Source organism: Helianthus annuus, chromosome 17, assembly GCF_002127325.2.
Source record: "Helianthus annuus cultivar XRQ/B chromosome 17, HanXRQr2.0-SUNRISE, whole genome shotgun sequence".
NCBI lineage: Eukaryota > Viridiplantae > Streptophyta > Magnoliopsida > Asterales > Asteraceae > Helianthus > Helianthus annuus.
In genome coordinates this window covers 129,243,254-129,264,941 of record NC_035449.2, presented here as the reverse complement: position 1 = coordinate 129,264,941, position 21,688 = coordinate 129,243,254, and the positions used below count along the sequence as shown (strand labels likewise).

General features: G+C 35.1%; 1 protein-coding gene across 1 annotated transcript; it reads right to left on the bottom strand.

Annotated features, from left to right (window-relative positions):
• Window positions 1-12,945: 12,945 nt before the first annotated feature.
• Window positions 12,946-19,415, bottom strand: LOC110940824 (protein TRANSPORT INHIBITOR RESPONSE 1). Its single transcript, XM_022182397.2, has 4 exons — window positions 19,184-19,415; window positions 18,367-19,062; window positions 16,065-16,557; window positions 12,946-14,140 (listed from the first exon to the last, which is right to left on the bottom strand). The coding sequence occupies exons 2-4, from the start codon at window positions 19,059-19,061 to the stop codon at window positions 13,382-13,384; spliced, it is 1,947 nt and encodes a 648-aa protein (XP_022038089.1). The 5' UTR covers window position 19,062; window positions 19,184-19,415; the 3' UTR covers window positions 12,946-13,381.
• Window positions 19,416-21,688: the final 2,273 nt, after the last annotated feature.

Genomic DNA, 21,688 nt, shown 5'->3' with positions numbered 1-21,688 from the left:
TTCTATTTTTAAAAAATTGTAAAAATAATTAAAATAAATCTGAATAATTGATTTGATTTATGATGATCAATAGTTCCAATGTATACGCTGTTGAAAATTAAACCATATGAAAATATTATAAAATAATCAAAACACTGAAGTTTTAAGGGCCCACCATATAAATGTTTTTCTCTTTCTTCTTCTTTGCTTATAATCTTCAGCCGGCGGGAATACCATCGGAGTTTTTCGGATGACGTTGCCTACTTTATGGATGATAACGAGGTGTGAAACTAACAAAAAACGACCACATAAGAGGCGTCACTTATAGAAAACTAACTGAGTATTTGGTTACCGGAGGGTTGCCGGAGAGTCAACGGGAAAAAAATACACTATCGATACGAAGTTGAGCCGTAGCCCGTGCTACGGCTCATTGAATTCTAGTTCCGCCCCTGACGGATTTTGGCTACAAGTATAATATATATAATTTATCTATTTCGCGGCAAAGTATATATATAGTTGATTTAATGTGACCAAAATGCTAATTTTAATCAAATATATATTTTTAATGGACGAGACTTAAATTTAGTGACAAAAATATATAATAGTCCATAATATTGTCTAAGGCATAAATATATACTTAGTCCAATTTAACCAAAAATATACTTATGTCTAGTTTAATCATTTTAGTCAATTTGTTTAGAGTCTAAAAACTAATTTGATTAAACCATCATGTCTAAATGGTGTATAGTTAAAGACAAAATTTGTCTTTTTTAAAATGTTAATATATTTCTAACTATTTATATATTTTGCATAAAGTATAAATTAACGATTAAATTAGTAAAACATATATCTAAGAATTTTCTAATTAATATTATGAAAATTCAATAATTCTACTACTCTAGCATTTAAAAAAAAGATGTTGTAGAATGATAATCCTAAGAAAATATAAGATATACTAGATTATGACAAGAATAAATTCTATAAGAATAAGTAATCATGATTAACATGAACACTACTAAAATTACATCTTAACATATGTCTAGAAACATTATGGAACAACTTAATTGATTCAATTTTATAAAATATAGAAATTCCCAAATGCTTATGAACCCGAGACATCTAATTGATCAACAATTGCCTTCTATCAACATAAATTGATAGAGGGGTTTTGTAGAAAAACGAAAAATTAAACGAAATGGACTCAAGAATTACCTTAGACGGATTAGAATTTAGTTCGGATTGAATGATAGAAATTTGATCCCGAGACTCTTGATCATCAAAAATTGTTGAGACTTGAGAGGTATTAGATGAGTTTTTTTGTTTTTTTTTTTTTTTGGAAAATGTTGAAATGCCAAGGGAAAGGGTTGTTATGGATTACACTACAAATATAAACAAATGTTTTTAATAAGAGTCCATCCATTTCCCCATTTAATTATTTTTAATAAAATGTAAGTTTATTTTTTCAAAAACATATATTGACGAGTATGTTAAAGTAAAAAGTATATAGTACATCAAAGTTTATTTTTTTAAAACATATATTGACGACTATGTTAATTTAATTTTTTTTATTACTTAGTATATAAAATTATATTTATTCAACTCGTATAATACATAAGGTTCTAACCTAGTAACTATATTTATCAATATAAAATTAATTTTTTTATTACTTAGTATATAAAATATAAAATTATATTTATCAATCCCATCCCTTAAGCTAAGCAACAAAGTTCCACAAAATTTTCCTCAATGTAATTTTGCAAATTTAATTCACCTTACTAAGTTAGTGTTCAATTTTAAACATTATGATTGGTTACTATGCACACTAGGGACCTAATACACAAACCATCTTTTTGTCACTACTCTTTCTCTCTCCTGATACCACCACGCAACACCAGCCACCAAGTCGTCGTTGACTGTTGTTAAAATGACGATCGGGTACTATCGCCTCAGCCGTGTTGCGTCACCGTCGCCGTCCCCATCTAATATAATACCCTACTTTAATATGATATCTACGCATTTGCTTTATATTTTTTCGATATTTCGTTAAGTGTGAGATTTTTTCGTTATATGTTTTTCAAAAATCTATCTAACATTTTAGTTTACTTACAAGTTTTCTTCTAACACTAATCAGATTATTAGTAATAAAATATAAATAAATAATTTAAAGGTATACAAATTAGTAATAAAATATAAATAAATAATTTAAAAGTATACGTATAAAAAACCAATAACAATTAAATATAATTACCCTTTTTATTTGAATGATTCAGAGTCCAAACTCGATAGGGATGCTTTGCTTCTGAGGACTATAAATAAAATTGAATAGCTAGCTTGATACGTGTATTTCAAGACAAATCACTAGTAATTTGTATCAGTAATCGTACTCATTTTTATGGTTCTTGATCAATATAAGTTTTTTTTGGTACTTGAGTTTTCTCTTTCGGTTGTTGTAGCGAGTGTCTATACCATAGCGAAGCAATGTTATCATTTCATTTATGTAACGGTCTACAATGCACATGGGTAGTTAAATGTTTTAACGTCTATCATTTTTTTTAGTTTAATGGTTCCATCGCATCGTGCGGGTCATAAAAACTTGTATAATATAAATTCCATTATTGTGGGAATGATTTGGAAGCAAGATAATGAAAAGGGTAAATCTCATATTTTATTTTAGAGACAGTTATTAGGATGAGCGGAGTGGGGCAGTAAACCCACTCTGTATCGATCCCCCATCCACCGTCAACCTTTTGCCGACTCCCCTTTACCGATTTTTGGATTCAATTTCGGTGAACCTTCACCAAGGGGGAGAGAGATGGGTGTGTGGTGGGGTCCATTCCTTCTCAACAATCACACATTTTTCCTTTTTTTAATAGTTTACCTAAACCCCATTAGATAAACCACCGCCAACGTTTTTAAGCATTAGGTAAACAATTTAGGTGAATTAACGTGGCACTGTCTAATTGGATGAAAGGAAAATTTAACTATTCCAAATAGTTAACCACTCCCTTCACCCTTATATATATATATATATATAGAATAGTTGTCATTTTAATCATGTTTTCAAGGTTACATCACAAATTTTGCACATTTAAGTATTTAAAAATCAAATAAGATATATATATTTTTTTAAGAGAAATGTGATATGATGGCTTGCTTTTTGTGTTTCGGCATTATTATAGGTTGTATTCTATAATACATCCTACATCATTTAATATTTAATAATTTATTCATTTGTAACAAGGTTATACACAAAAAGTAAGAAAACACACATGAGCTTCTCAAAATACTGAAATAGTCTTCTAAATTTATGGATAGTGGCGAAACTAGCCCACTAAATCAGGGATATCCTAAATTTTTTTATTTTTTTACAGTGCAGTCATACAATGTTAAAAAAAAAAAGTAAAACAAAGACCTAATAGATTTGTCCTCTTCTTTTTTTTCATAGCTTGAAATTGTTCCATCACCTCGTCGTTTTTTACTTTACGAAAAGAAATGCTTTTCGACTGCACAAACATGACATTGTTCAAAAATTCCGAGCCCATTAAGTTGCGTAAATCCGTCTTGACAAGCTTCAATTTAGAAAAATATCTTTCAACGGTTGCGGTTGCAACCGGTAAAATCAAAGCTAGCTTCACTACCCGATATTATATGACAATAACAACAAACATTTCGTATTACACTAATACCGTATAATAAACTTGCTATTACACATTTAGACAATAACACTAACAAGTATCAACAACAAACATTAAAAGAATTTCACATAAACGTACACTTACTGATTTTCATTAACAAAAAACTTACAAACAATAAGTGAAATGCAGGTGCACGTACAAACAATAACAAAAAACTTAACATAAACTTACTGATTTTCAGCGATTTCACTAGCAATAGCATCAATGAAACGCAGCGAATTCAGGCTTCAGGGACGAATCGAAACGCAGGTGAGGTGCGACCGTGCGAGTTCAGGGCTGCAGGAGGTGAGATCGCTGGCTACGGCTCTTGTTCTTTCTTAGTTCGAACTTCGACCTTTGGTTTTCCCGCTTCGTTACTGTTCCATTGCCGCCCCCATAATCAACAATGGGCCTGTTTTATTATTATTTTGAGTCTTAAACTAATGAGCTAGATTAATAGGTTATTAATAATTATGTTTGGGCTTGTAAAAAGAATTGGATTTACACTTTATACTATCCTATTTTATGGTTAGGGGTATCCTCATATTTTTTTCGGGGTATCCTTTGTATAAAAACGAAAAAAAATGATATTGCGAATACGAGGTTGAGTCGTAGCCCATGCTACGACGGCTTATACGGTGGTTCTGTCCCTGTTTATGGTGGTTGGTATGAAAACTTGTCGAGACAATTTTGTACATGGGCGTAGCATAGTCGGGGCGGGAGGGGGCGACCGACCCTGTTGGGATTGAACCCTACCAGAGGAACAGATAATGTAAAGCCAAAACCGGATCACATCAGAGGACTACAATAAGCAGCAGTTTACACTTTGCTTTCCCCTAGACAGTGGTAATCTAACAGCTGATGGATCTTAAGTACTGCTCACTACAACAACTGATGAACCAAACACTGATGAAACTCTAAAGAACTGCTGAAGACGAACACTGTTGCTCTATCTACTGCCGTTTCCTAAGTACTGCTGAAAGACACAAGCACTGCCCACTCAAAGACTGATCACCTTTGAAGAAAGCACTGAAGTTCAACATCAGTGCTCAGGCTACAACAGTGGAACGTGAAGCAGTTGTTATCTCTTGTTTTGTATTGTACTGATAATCAGATGTTGCATATCAGTAGTTTGTTTAGAACAGTGTATATAGGTTGTTAGTCTGTTAGATGTCACTATCATGGTGACGTCAGCTGAGATGCTTCAGTGGTTTGGTTTGCCTATAAATGGAGCAGTACCCTGTACTGTTACATTTGATTGACTGAGTAGATTCTTCTTCTCCAGTCCAATCCTTTCATCTTGTGCAACCAACCTTGGGGTATCAGGCTGAGGGGGAGCTTAGTTCTGTAAACATGGTGTAATCATTTGCTTTGTATTTCAATCATTCAACTTAATGAAAAGCATTTGTTTATCAAACTATTTTCCTCTTTGATTGTGTTTACAAAGTTTGTATCCATTTCCGCTGCACTTTTCGCTGTTTAAATATTCTCTGACTGATCAATTTATACAAACAAACACAATCATGAGAGCCTCCGATCTTAACAATTGGTATCAGAGCTTGGACAGTCAAATTCGATCTAAGAATCAATTTGACATAACAGTTCAGCTCACAATTCATTGATACTAAGGTTGGTTGTATTTCTGTTGAAAAACAGAGTAACGAGAAATCATGTTCAAAATGATGACTCAAAAGCTCTGTAAAACAACCAAGATGTCATAAGATTCACAAATCTCATACAACTGGTGATGTCATGCACAAATCACTCATAGTTACCAGATCTGGAAACTTATCTGAAAACTATGGTGTGTTCATCTTCATTCAAAATTGATTTCAACCGTTGTTATGAAATTTGTGATGTTTTCATATTTCACACTAAAGTATGCACCTCAGATCAGCAAAACCTATGTTCATCTAAACACTAGTGTTCTGCTGACATAGAAAGAGGGAAATAAAGCTTTAGTCAAAATTTCTTATGTGCTCAAAGGCAGGTTGAGAATCCTCAAAAGGACCAAATCAACTTTGTCAAAATACATTAAGAAAATAAGGTGTCAAAACAGTCCTAATCATACGTAATGTGAGATCTGGTAATAAAACATGTACAAATGTGGCCAGATCTCTCAAAACATTACTTCAAAATGATTCTGGACTAAGCTCGTTCAAAATAAAATCTCCCAGTGAGTATTTCTGAACATGAGAATGGAAAGGGTAAAAAGGGAAAAGGGAAATGAACGAATCTCAAAGTGTGGTTATCTCAAAACTTTTGAATCCAAAAGAAAAAGAGAATAAGCATAAAACACTTATGAGGTTAAAGTTTGGGTAAACAGTGGTCATCATGCAACTGAGTGCTTTCATCAAATACAGGAATCGTTCAGGTAACTATGGCATCTCCAGTGATTGTCCTTAAAAGAAGAATTTACAATCAATTGTCAAGAAAATGACCCCAAACAATGGTCAAAATAACTTGAGAATGATATGATCATGAACTTATTTGAAAAGTTGTTAGATCCTTTTGATGATTTTCAAAACTTCCTTTAATTTTTTTTTTAAAAAAAGGTGTTTTTCTCTAAAATAAAACCAGATATATATATCACTTTTTATAAAATATATTTTGTACTTTTACTCATTTTTGATAGTAAAAGTTCATCTCTGGTCAGGATGCAATTTCCTTATTTTTGTGTGAAATTACTATCCTTAAATCTGATCAAAAGGAAATGGCACACATATCAAGGTCATGTTAAGCTCAAGTTTGGTTGCCACAGATCAAAAATTGATTGCAAATTGATTTTGAACTACTGAGATACTCATGTTCTAATTCAAGTAATTAGACACAAAATGAGTAGTTTTAGTAGAAGAGTCTTCATCATCTGGGATGCTAAACCACTGTCTGGAATAATGGACATTTGGCAAAACCTTGAACAAAAATTTCTGTAGATAACTGCTGGCAATTTAATCTTGATAATATACATCTAAAATGTATTTTGTTAAGAATAGCAATTCTGGTACTCAACAGATGCTAGGTAAGATATTGTGCTTTCACAAGACAAAATCAATTCCTACATCTGAACGAGCAGATGCTAAAATTATTTGTCAAAAGTCAAAACACAGCTGCACAAACAGTTGTTACACAAATGATCCTCATTATTGTTTTCAACCACTGTTGTACCTTAAATGCTGTTGTGCCTCAACATCTGTTCTCTAAAGTATGTCCACTGCTAATAGTCAACCCCTGCTCTTTCAAAAACACTGATGTTTAAAATCATTGTTTTATCCACTGATACATCCACTGCTTCATTTCATTACCGTTGTAACTACTGACGATTGATCCATCAGTGGTTGTCAAAACAACTGTCCTCCATTATTTACCATTTCATCAGGGGTTGGCACGTGGTCAGTTTTTAGCCGTCAGATCATTATAACTGCTGCCACATCAGCATTCACTTTTTCCCTGAATAAAACCCTGATTAAATCCAAAAAGGGTTTCACTGTCGAATTGAATTCCAAACATTCTCTTCACAAAGCAGTGTCCCTCTCATAACTCCAAAAACTTTCTTCGATCTTCTTCATCAAAAATGACGAAACCAAAATCGAAGTTAAAATCAAAACCATCTTCTTCCTCCACCCCATCAGACGCCACTCAAATGGCCGCTGAAACTACGGAGATTCGCTACAAATCTCCTCACAACTATGTGGGTATACTCACAAAACCCACAACTGACAACACTTTCGACTCCATCATTGACATCTTATCTGCATCAAAGTACAAAACTTTGATAACAGCAGACGCTCCCATTTATCTTCAAACCCAGAGAGAGTTCTGGAAAAATGCCACCCTTGAAAAACAAGGAGACATCATCACAGCCATCAACTCCTCGATACAGGGTAAGAAGGTTCAAATCACTCCACAATCTATTTCTGAAATCTTTAAACTCGATGATTTGAAAGGAAAAACCTCATTTTCTAAAGACGAGTTGAAAAAGGATTTCATAAACAGGGGCTATGCAGAGCAACCTAAAAGGGATACCTTACAAAAATGTTATTTTCCTTCTGCACCCAGATTTTTATTTCACACACTGTTAATGTGTGTTTCTAATAAAACAACGTCTTTTAATGAAATACCAACAAAAATTCAATGCCTGGGGTATGCAATCTTAAATAATAAAAACTTTAATTACTCCCAGGAAATATTTGATGATTTGGTAAAAAAAACGTTGATAATAAGGCATTTCTGCTCTTTCCAAGATTTTTAAGCTACTATTTTGAACAAAAATTTATAGAGAAAGAAGCAGATTTGCCCAAACAAGGTGCCTCTTTTAAAATAAACTGCTTAACACCTGAAACATTCTCTAGAATGTTGGCACCAATAAAAACAAAAGCAGAGGTGCCTGAGCAGAATTTAGCAGATGAAACTGCTCCTCAGGTATCTGTTGCTGACCCACTGCTCCAGGTGATCAAAGCAGCACACCCACTGTTTTGAAACCCACACCTGCCACCACTAAAAAGACAAAAAGAAAAATATCCAGAAAGCCCACCAAACCCAAAACAAAGGCATCTCTGGAAGATGAGATCCCAGAGACAATGCCAGTGACAGCACAAAAGTCACCAATAACCACTGCTGCTACTTCCTCACAGCAGATGGAAGAAAGATCTCAACCCCAGCCTCAAACTCCTCTTGCATCCTCACAAAAGGATCAGGTTGTAAGCACAGGGACCCCACAATGTGAAGCTCTGGACCCACTCGGATCCATCTTCCACAGTCCTTAGCCCAAGGACATGTCTCTTTCAACCCCTTTACCCTCACCCCACATAATACCACCATCCACCATACCTTTGTTGCATGCAGCTGATGTTACTTAGACACAAACCAGTTCCTCTCAACCACCTATCACTGAGAGTATACTTCAACAGGTGACTGGGTCTGATGTTGACACTTCTGTTATCCCAGCAACAACTGAGGAGGTTACACTGCAGGAATTACAAGTAATTCCTGTCAGTAGTTCAAGTGGAGCAGCCAATACAAATGTTGAACCCACTGGTTTACATTTGGACAATGGTTACATTCATAAGACTCCCTTGAAGGCAATTTCTTCAATAGCACCGCTGAGAACCACCAGTGAAATTGTTTTAACCACTGGCAACATCAAAAGGTTTTCAAGTGCTGAAGAAAGAAGTCCCCAGTACCAAGAACAAGGGGCATCAATGGCTGACTTTTGGAACTCTGTTCCTTAGTCATTCATTGCTAAAACCACTGCTGGTGGGGATTCAGATGATCCTGTTAACTCAGGTGATGATTCAAGATATCAGGAATTGACGGGTAGGGTCGAAAACCTTGAAACCTCAGTTGCTGAAATAAAAGATATGGTGCAGCAGCTGTTAAAAGCTCAGAAAGCCTAATCAACTGCTCCTCCTGCTCAAGCATCTGCTCAACAAGCACATGCTGCAAATGAGTTATGGAACCTTTTTCAACCACTGCTGGAAAGACAAAAGCAGATGGCAGAACAGCAGCATGCCATACATGTTCAAAAGCTGACTAATATGGTAGAATCAAGATTCAAGGATACTCAGGCGGATATAAAAGCTATAAAGGCTCACATTCAAAGTGCCTCTGGAAAGGTTCCCTCCACTGTTCTCTTCATGAACGAACCCTTCTCAGATAATGCCAAAAAGGGGGAGAAGATCAAGTGGAAGAAAAAGGGAATTGATGATGGTATATATATGTTGAGCCAGAAAGTAGCCAAACCAAAACTGCAGTATCAACACACACCACATCACCACACACCACCACAACTACTGTTCCACCACCATCTGTGTCTACAGCACAAAAACCACCATCACCATCAAAAACAGCCAAACCATCATCACCCCCTGCCAAAAAGCAGAAGATAACAGATGTTATAACATCTGTTGTAATGGCAACAGTGGTTGAAACACCAGTTGTTTCAACTGCTGTTAGTCGGCCACTCATCACCACTCAAACAACTGCCATCATAACCCCTGCTCAAAAGCAAAAGACATCTGCTGATACATCAGTAGTTGTAATGACAACAGCGGTTGAAGCACCAGTTGTTTCAACAGCTGTTAGTCAACCATCCACCACTGCTCTCACCTTTCTTACATCACAACCAAAGCTCTTCAGTAGAAAAAGAAAGCCAATCTCTGCCAATGAGGGTATACATGATCCTAATGCTGCACAATATCCACTGGAACTTGAAGCTATCAAAAATGAGATGAGGCAATTCTATACAGAAGAAGATCCTTCAAAAAGAAGATTCTCCTCACTCATAGGCTACATGCCACCAGAGGATATGGATGATTACCTCAAGATCAAGGCAAGGCAAGCTAAACTAAGAGCTAAAGTTGAGAGTGAAAGTGAAGGTCTAAGCGAAGAAGGCATTGCTAAAAGACTGGATTTCTTCCTCACTAAAGTAAAGCAGATAGAAGAGTTTGCACAAGAACTGAACAAAGAAAAGGTTGAACAACGAAGAAAGTTAAGAAAACAATATCTAGCCTACATCATGAAAGAAAAATTCTATCCTGCTGAAGAAAGACAGTTTGAAGAATGGCCACTAATCGCTCTAAAGCATGAGGCTGATAGGATTGACAGGATCAAGAATGATTCTACAAAGAAGAAGAATGCTCCAAACTGGAGCAAATTCAAAAAGCTCATTGCTGACCTCACTGCTGAGTACAAAAGAAAGAAAAAGGAGCTGGTGGAAGCAAGAATGGATACTGCTGAAGCCATATCAAAATGGTCAAAACAGCAGACTGATGAAGCCTATGAAAGGTTGAAGAAAAGAAAGATAACTGTTTCAAGTGCTTCAAAGAAACGTGAACAAATGATGAAGCTTGAACAGCAGATTGAAAACCTCAGAACATTGTTCAAATCAGCAGACAAACCTATTTTTGTGTCAAACCAAGAAGAAGGTAAACAGCTGACTGAAGAAGAGGTCAAAGAAAAGGAAGCAGAGTACTTCAAGGACACCGTCATGAAAATGGGTCTAAAAGAAGACAGCTCAACAAAGCTTCAAAACCTTGTTAAGAAGGTATTAAACAAACCTGCATCACCAAACACTGCAACAGACATATCAGAAATTGAAAGGCAAGAGCAAATTGAAAAAGAAATTGCAGAAGACATAGCTGCAGCAAACAAAGTCATTGAAGAAGCCTTTAAAAGAATGTCTGAAAGTCTGCAAGTGTTCACAAGGCCATCATCTCCTAACTCATCAAAGAATAAATCTCTCCCAAGAAACCCATTTGGTTTAAAAATACTAAAGTGGATGTCTGATCAAAAGACCCACGTATTGACTCTTGTCAGAACCAATGGTGAAGTGAAGTACATATCAAGGAAAGAAGCACTTGGCCTGAGTGTTGAAGATTTGCAGGATCTCCTTGAACTTACACTGTGTAGGGATGAAGATGATCTAAGTTCCAAGGAATTTGAAGCTGAATTTAAAAGACAAGCTAAGGAACTTTTGGTGAGAAATAAAGGTCCTGAATAATGAAGGGTTTTGGCATTATCTGTTCCAGGGGGAGATTGTTGGGATTGAACCCTACCAGAGGAACAGATAATGTAAAGCCAAAACCGGATCACATCAGAGGACTACAATAAGCAGCAGTTTACACTTTGCTTTCCTCTTGACAGTGGTAATCTAACAGCTGATGGATCTTAAGTACTGCTCACTACAACAACTGATGAACCAAACACTGATGAAACTCTAAAGAACTGCTGAAGACGAACACTGTTGCTCTATCTACTGTTGTTTCCTAAGTACTGCTGAAAGACACAAGCACTGCCCACTCAAAGACTGATCACCTTTGAAGAAAGCACTGAAGTTCAACATCAGTGCTCAGGATACAACAGTGGAACGTGAAGCAGTTGTTATCTCTTGTTTTGTATTGTACTAATAATCAGATGTTGCATATCAGTAGTTTGTTTAGAACAATGTATATAGGTTGTTAGTATGTTAGATGTCACTATCATGGTGACGTCAGCTGAGATGCTTCAGTGGTTTGGTTTGCCTATAAATGGAGCAGTACCCTGTACTATTACATTTGATTGACTGAGTAGATTCTTCTTCTCCAGACCAATCCTTTCATCTTGTGCAACCAACCTTGGGGTATCAGTCTGAGGGGGAGCTTAGTTCTGTAAACATGCTGTAATCATTTGCTTTGTATTTCAATCATTCAACTTAATGAAAAGCATTTGTTTATCAAACTATTTTCCTCTTTGATTGTGTTTACAAAGTTTGTATCCATTTCCGCTGCACTTTTCACTGTTTAAATATTCTCTGACTGATCAATTTATACAAACAAACACAATCATAAGAGCCTCCGATCCTAACAGACCCCCCAAACTTTTCGCTCAGTAGTATAGAGTATTTAGTTTTTGTATTTAAATTTTTTGGGTATACACGTTTTTGACCCCCTGGTTTTATAGAAATTTTTGGGTATATACGTTTTCGATCCCCCGGTCGGAAATCTCAAGCTTCACCACTGGTTTTGTACATACATATTTGTATATTGAAATATTTATTAACATTGTAATGAAGAGGTATACCCGGATTCATTTCAGTGATCATACGTATTTGCATATTGAAATATTTATAAACATTGTAATGAAGAGGTATACCCAGATTAATTTCAGAAAACATTGTAATGAAGAGGTATACCCAGATTAATTTCAGAATTTTCGTAACTCTTTGTCAAACCGGGTGTCATTAAAAATATTTATACATTTAGGCCTGCGTGGTTTAATAGATAAAAGGAAAGACATCTTTTATCAGTTTGAAAATGAGACGGCATTGTCTTGTAGATACAAGAAGATGGAAAATCTTGGGTTCTCTATCCATATATATTCCTTGATAAAGGCATTCTCTATTCCTTTTATTAATTCTTAAGAAGCTGATACTTATTCTCACACTGGATGGTAGTTATAAAGAGAATCATTTTGCAAATGTCGTTGATCCACGATTCTCAAAGCGTTCAAAGCCAAGGATTATCATACATTCTGATATTTGTTCTTCAATACCTTTTACCATTATCGTTGATTAATTAGAAAATAAAGTAAAATATAAATATAAATAGTTAAAAAGCCTTCCACTCCATTGATCTAGCTCTTCTTATTTTATAGGTGTTTTAGTTCATAATTATTTTTGTACATAAAATTTTAAAATCTTTCCACACATGTAGGAAATGAACATATACAATCTCTCTCCCAATCTTGTATCAAACACCTAAATTACATCATTAGAAAACTAACAGACTTGAAAAAAAAAAGAGCATATAAAACAACATTACCACATAAGCACACCAGATGTATATTCAACGGTCTATTTTTATTACAACAGATTATCTGATTCTGATTATTCAATATCACGTAACCGAATTTAAAACCAACATCTAAACAACCTTTAAATATCCCTGGAACAACCAAATCTGGCCAGAAAGTAGATGACTTTCGGACATAAATTCTGAATTTAAACTTCAGTTGAACAAGATACCTACTTACACACACAGATTTTGAATTCTAACAATATAAATCAGAAAGAAGAAGCCTATGATGCATGATGTTCATCATCATCATCATCATCATCTTCGTCTTCACCCGACTACCCGTTGAAACTACGAATCTTATCAATACCAATTTTACCCCTGATCACGAGTCTGACTGACGTATATACATCTTATTCATCATTTGCACCCATCAAATTCCCAGATTCAGATTAACATCTAAAGGGTGAGAACAAATGGTGGTGCATCCCTACGCGGCCCAGCAACGGTTCGATAAACGTAAACTTTATGAGCCTGGCTATCATCACCACCTTCCTCATCTCTCATGACCTCAACGTTTAACCTCGGTCTTTCTTTAGCCAACACCCTACATGCGTTCATAGTCACATTGCAAGCCGACATCCACAGGGATCGCATTGACTCGTATTTGGTCAAACCCGAAAGCAACGCAGCGTTTCCAAACGGGCAGTCGCGTATCTCGAGCTTCCTTAGTTTCTGGCAGCCTTGTAATACATACTCCATCCCCAAATCACTACTTCCTGCAAAAGCCACAGAAAGTGTTTCCAGGTTTTTCGCGTATTTCCCGATGTACTCGAACGTCCGGTCGGTTAACAGACCGGATATCGCGAGCCGCTGAAGCTTCGTACAAGTTTTCACAATGGCACCGAAAGCTTCATCCATTGGCTCCTTGGTCAGATAATCTGGTTGGCCTGGGTTCATTATGCAGAGACGGAAGTGAGTGAAATCCGGGCAGTTTCGGGCAATAGTGGCTACAGCAGCATTTGTCATCTGGCGACAGAAGTAGAGGACATAACGGAGCTTCGGGCAGCCACGAGAAACAGACACAAACCCTGATTCAGTCACGCCAAGTAGGATTTCTTGGTCAAACGGGTCAGCTGGGAAGACTCGCAGTTCTTCAAGTAACGGGCAGCAGGATCCAACCGCTTCTAGACCCTTGTCACCTACAGTATCAAGAAGCTATACCCGAAAAAGCTTCTATTACTTCATCATATACTTGAATAATGTATACTATTTTTGGAGTTTTGCAATTAAGATAGTTTATTTACAACAAAGACCAAGTAAATGGAAATAAAAGGCTATCAAATCAGATAAATAGATAGAAGGGTAAAGAAGTAATTTTATTTTGGCACAGCCAAAATAGTTAACAAACTATAAATTAGGCATATAAGTAATTTTCAAAATAAAATTTTGATATTACACTTTTAACCCAAATCTATTTGACCTTTTACTTTTAACCCAAAAGTTTTCATCTATTGCAGTTTAACCTCACAACTTTTTTACTTAACTTTGGTCCCCCACACTTTTCATATTTCGCAGATTTTTCGTTTTACGTTTCATTTCAAATTTTGCGAGTTAACACGGCATAACGCGTGTGTAGTTCAACGTTATAACGTTTCGTTTTACTCTTCGTACTAGATTTTGCGAGTTAGCACGGCTCAACGTGCGTGTGTGGTTCAACGTTTTTACGTCGCCCATTTTTTTCCCGTTTGACAGGTTCGTTACAATGCGCGGGGTCCTAAATATTTTCTATGTTTTAAGTTACAGTCTAATTTATTCGCATTAACACACCGTAACTTCAGTATTGGTTGTCGTTGACGGTGATGTGGCATTAATGCTATTCGGCATGGTTTTACACCCCTGCCGCGTTGCGGCGGGTGGTAAATCTAGTCAATATTAACAAGCTAGTTTGTTTACCCTTGAAAACTTGCATTATCATATTTACCCACCCAAAATAATTAGAGAAAAGTACACGGATGGTCCTTGTAGTTTACCAAAACTTTAGATTTGGTCCGTGGAATTTCAAAAGTACACAAATGGTCCATGTGGTTTGCACTTTGTAATGCATTTAGTCCCCAGCCAAAACATCTTAAGGTTTCAACTAGTCCAAGTTAGGGACTACATGCATTACAAAGTGCAAACCACAAGGACCATCCATGTGACTTTTGGCAAAGCTGGGGACTAAATACGTTACAAAGTGCAAACCACTAGGACCCAACTGCGTAATTTTGGAAAGCTAAGGACCAAATCCAAAATATTGGTAAACCATAGGGACAATCTGTGTACTTTACTCAAATAATTAATAATATCAATTACCCATTCAAAACACTTAAAATTTCATAATTACCAAACTCATCAAATACAATTTATAATACGACCATTATAATCTTCTTTCACCTTACACTCCAAACTCTCCTATCTTGGTGCAGGTTTTAAGAGAAGATTATAAATGTAATAAATTTGAAAATGGTTATATTTAGAGTAAATTGCCATTTTAGTCCCTGAGGTTTGGTCCAAATTGCCATTTTAATCCAAATAGTTTTTTTTCTCCTCTGGGTCCCTGACTTCTCCATTTTCTTGCCATTTTGATCACATTGCCTAACTCAGTCCAAAAATCTGGTTATAACCAGGGGTATTTTTGGCATAACTTGTGTCATGATAACCAGGGGCAGTTTACAACATAATTTATAAACCTCATAATAATTTAATGCCAAAAATACCCCTGATATAACCTGGTTTTTAGACTAAGTTAGGCAATGTGATCAAAATGGCAAGAAAAAGGAAAACTCGAGGACCCAAAGGAGGAAAAAAAAAACTATTTGGACTAAAATGGCAATTTGGACAAAAACTCAGGGACTAAAATGGCAATTTACTCTTATATTTATTATTAAGGTTTTTTACTGGGTAAATATGATATTATCAAGTTTTGAGTAAGATATATGAACTTATCCCCTTTTATTTTACCCTTGTAAAATCATTTTTGTTGCAGTCTGTATGAATAAGTTACATCCAATCAGATAATCAGTTCCAAAAGGCTATAAAAAGTAATAAATAATAATAATAGTAATAGTAACAATAAAAATAAAGCTACTTACTTACTTACCCAGAGGCGACGAAGAGTTTTGCAGTGGGAAAGAAGATTGGCGAGTTCATCGCTACGTAAAGTTGCATAACTGAGATTCAAAAAAGTCAAACTAGCACATGCGGGATAAATAACTGGAAGATAAAACGGAGTAGCATCCCATAAACCCGAAAGAGTGATTAAATTTCTACAGTTACTAAACATATTCTTGAACTCAGCGACGGGACCTGAGATGAGTTCTTGCATAAAGGTTCCAGTACCAAGTTCCGTCAACTGTGGACAATGTGAAAGAAGCTTTTGCAGTTGATCTAAACTTATATTCCGGTTTACTTTCAAAACCCTTAATGATTTGCATCTAGCAACCAGCTTTTCAAGGGCATCGAAACTAACTTCGCTGTTTAAGCTTGCAAAGTTTAGAATTTCTAATGAAGTTAAGCTTTCCGGAAAACAACTTAACCAATGCCCCCCAAGATCATCGATTCCATTCTCTTGGATATCCAATTCTGTCAACTTCCTATACATTATTATAACATCATTAATAAATTAAATTCAATTCAATTCAATATAATATCTAACACAAAACCATTTGTAACTTTTTACTTATAACATTCTTGAATACGTAAACTAGTATCGAAATGAGATATTATTTAACATACTAAAGAATAACTTTTAAATAAAAATTTAATACGTTAAATAAAAATATCAAAAAGTATTGGAATATTATCGATCAAATTTTAAATATCAAATTAGAATATTATGCATCCAGACAGAAGGATTTCAAAATCTCTTATACCACACTAAGACATGATACAGTTTCAAATCCCATATAAATCCATTATATCCCACTGTGTTTAAAAAAGCGCGCTTAAACTTAAAGCGAGCTTTAAGCGTGAAGCACTAAAGCGCTGGAAACATCGCTTTTTTTGGTCTGAAGCGTTACATTACGTGAAGCGCTGTGAAGCGAGCTTTAAGCGCGAAGCGATGATGGTTTGAAGCGACGCTTCAGCCCAATCAGGTCACATTTGGGCCATTTTTTAAGCCCAACAGTCTTGATTATGATGATTATTGATTAAAGACTATTTTTATGTTTATGTTTTAAGTGTGTTTCGACTTTAATTTATGTTTTATGTTTATGTTTCAAGTGTGTTTCGACTTTAATTTATGTTTTAACTATGTTTTTTATGTGTTAAGTGTGTTTTTTAATCATGTTTTTGTGTTTGTTATTGATTAACAAGTAGAATAGGTCATATTGATGTGTACAATATTTTTTTTTTATTTTGAGCGCTTCGTATACGTGAAGCTCTCGCTTCGCGCTTGAAGCTTCACTTAAAGCTTTTGGAACCAAAACGCTTCGGAGCGCTTCGCGCTTTTTTAAACCAAGATATCCCATCAACCAAACGCCCCCCCTTAGTGTTCGAATACACCTTTTAAATATACATGTGAATTAAATACTCGTCGGCTGTAATAAAACGGGCAGTATAAAGCAGTGACTGTGTTTATTCTTTTTGAACTTGTGATAACAAAATTATTAAGCATTCAAGTGTTTTTCAAATTTCTGATTATCAAAAAATAATAGATAAAAGGGGGAAAATAACATTTTAATGAAAAAATTAGACTGTTCTTGAAATGAAAATCGGATTGGATTAAATCACAGAGTAGTAAATAAGACAATAAGTAATTTAACTTTATCATTGGAAATAAATCACTCATTTATTTATTTAGTAGTATAATAATAAATCTCAAATCAAATAGTAAACATCATTATCCAATTTATAGATTTTTCTGTAGAGAATGACATCAAGAACATGCAGCCCATTAAATAGGTCAAATGTCACAATCAAGAAAGCAACCAAAGAAAAGGTGAAGAAAAAGAAACAATAAAGTAGCACCACCTCAGTTTCCACTCAACCCAAACAAACCTAAACATTCACTAATTCTCGAAACCGGGTTGTACCTTATGCATTAAACATTGTACACCGCTTTCAACTTGTTATCCATGGAAACAAGTAAAAAAAAACATGACCCATATGCAAAAAAAAAAAAGTGTACCTTATCAGGGAAAATGTTTGGCCATAATCAGAAGAAAGATATATATATTTTTTTCAGCATATATCATACCCAATGTTCCTCATTAATTATATATAAACAGTAATGATAGTTATGATTAACTTTACTATATAAACATTATCAAGATTCTCAATTTTCCAACAAAATAGCAACAAATTCAAGAATAATAACAATAATAATAATAATAATAAAGTTTGATGTAATTATCTAAAGTCAAAACAAGATGCAAATATGGGAAATTAAAATAAGATCTTACTTGCAATGAGTGGCAATAGCTTTCAATCCATCAGTACTAAACCCATCACAGCTCAACAGTGACAGAGCTTTAAAACCATGAAACTTGGTCGCTAAAAACTCCAAACTCTCGTCGCTAACCGCCATTCGCTTCAACCGGAGCTCCTCTAGGAACGGATACGCGGTTGAGAAAGCACTCAGCCATGGCTGCACATCAGCTCCCCAATCCTCCGGTACCAAATTAAAATCCGAAAACCTCGGTTTCCCCTTCAGAGTCACGCTCCGGATTCTTGGAAACCTAGCCGCCACAATCTCCGGTGACACCGAGTAGCAGTTACCGATAAACACATGCCTCCGGCTCCACCGTTCCGCGTTGTACCAGTCCTTACACACCAGTGACACCGAGCTACGGTCCTTGTGAGAGTCAATTAGGGCTAGAACTCTCTCCAACACCTCATCCGGAAACCGACTCGACTGAGTCCACTCACCGGCCGAGTCAACTCGGTCAACCATGTGAGAGCCATTTAGGGCGTCCGGAAACGAACATAGCTGAGTCGACTCGGACGAGTCAACTCGGTCAACCGTTTGAGAGCCATTTAGGGCTAAACCTACCTCGTCCGAAAACGGAAACAACTGAGTCGACTGAGACTGTTTAACACCGACGTGGACCGAGTCAACTCGGTGAGCCGTTTTGGGTCTTTTCCGATTCGGATCCATACTATATTATTATCATTCCACCATAATAATAATAAGGGTTAGATTCAGAGCAAATAAGAAGGCAAATGTTAAAGAATTGACCTAGATTTGGTGAAATGATTGGGGGGAAATGATGTACGTACCTGTGGTAATCGGATGATTTGATTTACATGATGAAAGAAACCATTAATGAAGCTCTGTGCTGTCCTTATCCTCTACTTTCTCTCTCTAAAACCACAGAAGAGACTAGCAGGTTTTTTTGGTGATTATATATGTCAGGTGAAAGATAGATTGGAAAGAAAATGTTACGTTTTTAGTCCCTCAATTATAGGATGATTGATGATTTATCCCTGAAAAGGTTATACCCTCCACTCGACTCTATCCAATCATGTAAAGCCTTTATAAACTTAATAATTTATTATGTTAATTCAATGTATTAAATTATAGTCCTATGTATTACACGGGTTAAATAATAATTTTTTTTTAATTCGCATAATACAATAAGACAAGTAGACGTACTTATTAATCATCTCACAAGTTTCAATCACTTGCTCAGACTAATCAACCCTCAACCCGCTTTAAAAGTGATTAACCACTCCCATTGCAAAATCATGGTTCGAATTTAAATTTATTATTGTATCTACCATATTATTATAGTTTTTTTAAATAAATAATTGTATAAGAAATTTGGAATCGTTATGATTTAAATAAAAATTATATGTGGGAGAATGAGATAAATAAAAAACAGTTTATAATTCACACTTCGATCTACCATACTATTATAGTTTTTTTATATAAATAATTTTACGAGAAATCTGGAATCATAATAATTTAAATAAAAATTATTTTGTGAAAAACATATTATAATTCACACTTTCAAACTACCATACTATTATAGTTTTTTTTTTAAATAATTAATTTATAAGAAATCTAGAATCATTGTAATTTAAATAAAAAATATTTGCGGGAGAATGACATATTGTCACGTGGTAATTATAATTTAGAATAGAAGAGATTAAACTAAAATAATAATTATCAAAAAGACATGGCCTAATATGATGATAAATGTCCTCCAAATGGTTTCTTTTATTATATAGTACTAGCGGTAAGACCCGTGTGCAAACACGAGTCGTTTCTTAGAAAACCATGAATAACACATATTAATAGAACATATAGATACGTGTATAGATATTGTAGTTTTAGTTTAGTTTTTCGTTTGATTAATATTAAATTAGTCATGAGTTATTCTCACAAATCTTGGGTGTTGATGCATTTGAACTCTGATTTAAGACAAAAATAAAAACATTAGCCAATCAATGGGTAATTGCCAAAGGCACGCTGTTCCTTCTTTTGTACTCTTCAGCAATACGCTGCAGGTCGACCTCAGCACGCGTGACAACAACGCGTGTCAGAGCCTTTCATCTATCCAAAGTTTATTGATCGCCAACCGGAGAACCTTCTCGTAGTATTTTCTGGAACGCTCAAGCACTTGATAGTTGAACTTAAAAGTTTTAGATATTCATTTTCTGGATCAACTTTGAAATCCTGCAATGTTGCTAAATAGGTTATAATTAACATGATAATAAAAAACAATATTATAAATAAAAGTTTAACTCTATCACCACTTAAAAGGTTGTATGAATTAACTTTTAACCCATTTGACTCGTTCTATACGATAATGACACTAATAAATAATATTACCTTGGTGATGGCGTTTCCAAATTGATTGTTGTATTGGTTGAATGTTGCATTGAGCTGAGATTTGCTTCTGGTTGTAAGAATCTAGATCAGGTCATCATCACTATACATAAAACACAACATACACAACAAATTTCAAAACTATACCGAAGCACTATTTAAAGTTGTTCAATATATAAATTGTAGAATAAAAAGATTTAAAAGGTTGTAGAACTGTAGAGTAGGCTTTTGACAAGTTTAGACCCTTTGGATAACTTTACCTATATGACCCATTTGAGTAAACCCAATCTTATTTTCAAAACCATGGTAAAAGTGTCAAAGACAATTCAAATCGACCATGTATCACACATTATGTTGTGTAGAAACCTATAGAATATAGATAATACCTTTCTGAAATCACCAGTGGGAAGATCTAGTGCATGTAGCTTCCATGATTACCCAATTGCTTACAGTCAGTTTCTTTGTCGCTTGGTTAACTAAATACACGTCACACTCAGCTGGCTCCAGTGTCCACAACAACACTGCATGTTGTTTACAAAAAGTGAAATACATATAAGTATAGGATATAGGTCGTTTTGGTAAAAAAAATCAAAATAGAAACTCAAGTAACCTGAAAATCACTTGAAAGCTCAGAGTCCAAATCTCTAAGAAGATCTTCGCCAAGTGTTTCATGATATGTCTCTCGAATCTTTTTGCGCTGATCTCCATTTCTGTGGGTAAGAATCTGAATGATCAGATCGTCAGTTGATTTCACCTTTAAGGGTTTGAAGTAAGGAATCGAAACTGCTAAACGGTAACAACTTATTTCACTGAAATAAGCTGTTAGCACTTTTCTTTATCCAAATACTCGAAAATGCTTAAATGCTTTTAAATACAAAGAGTAAAACTACTTACAGCTACAAAATCGAAATCAACTCTTTATAATTCTGTTTATACATAACAAAATCAAG

Excerpts from the sequence above, each read along its gene's own strand:
- LOC110940824 (XM_022182397.2), bottom strand. The coding sequence starts at position 19,061 with ATGGATCCGAATCGGAAAAGACCCAAAACGGCTCACCGAGTTGACTCG. Across the intron at positions 16,558-18,366 it reads GCTATTGCCACTCATTGCAA|GAAGTTGACAGAATTGGATA; the intron begins GTAAGATCTTAT and ends AATAATGTATAG. Across the intron at positions 14,141-16,064 it reads AAACTCTTCGTCGCCTCTGG|CTTCTTGATACTGTAGGTGA; the intron begins GTAAGTAAGTAA and ends TTTCGGGTATAG.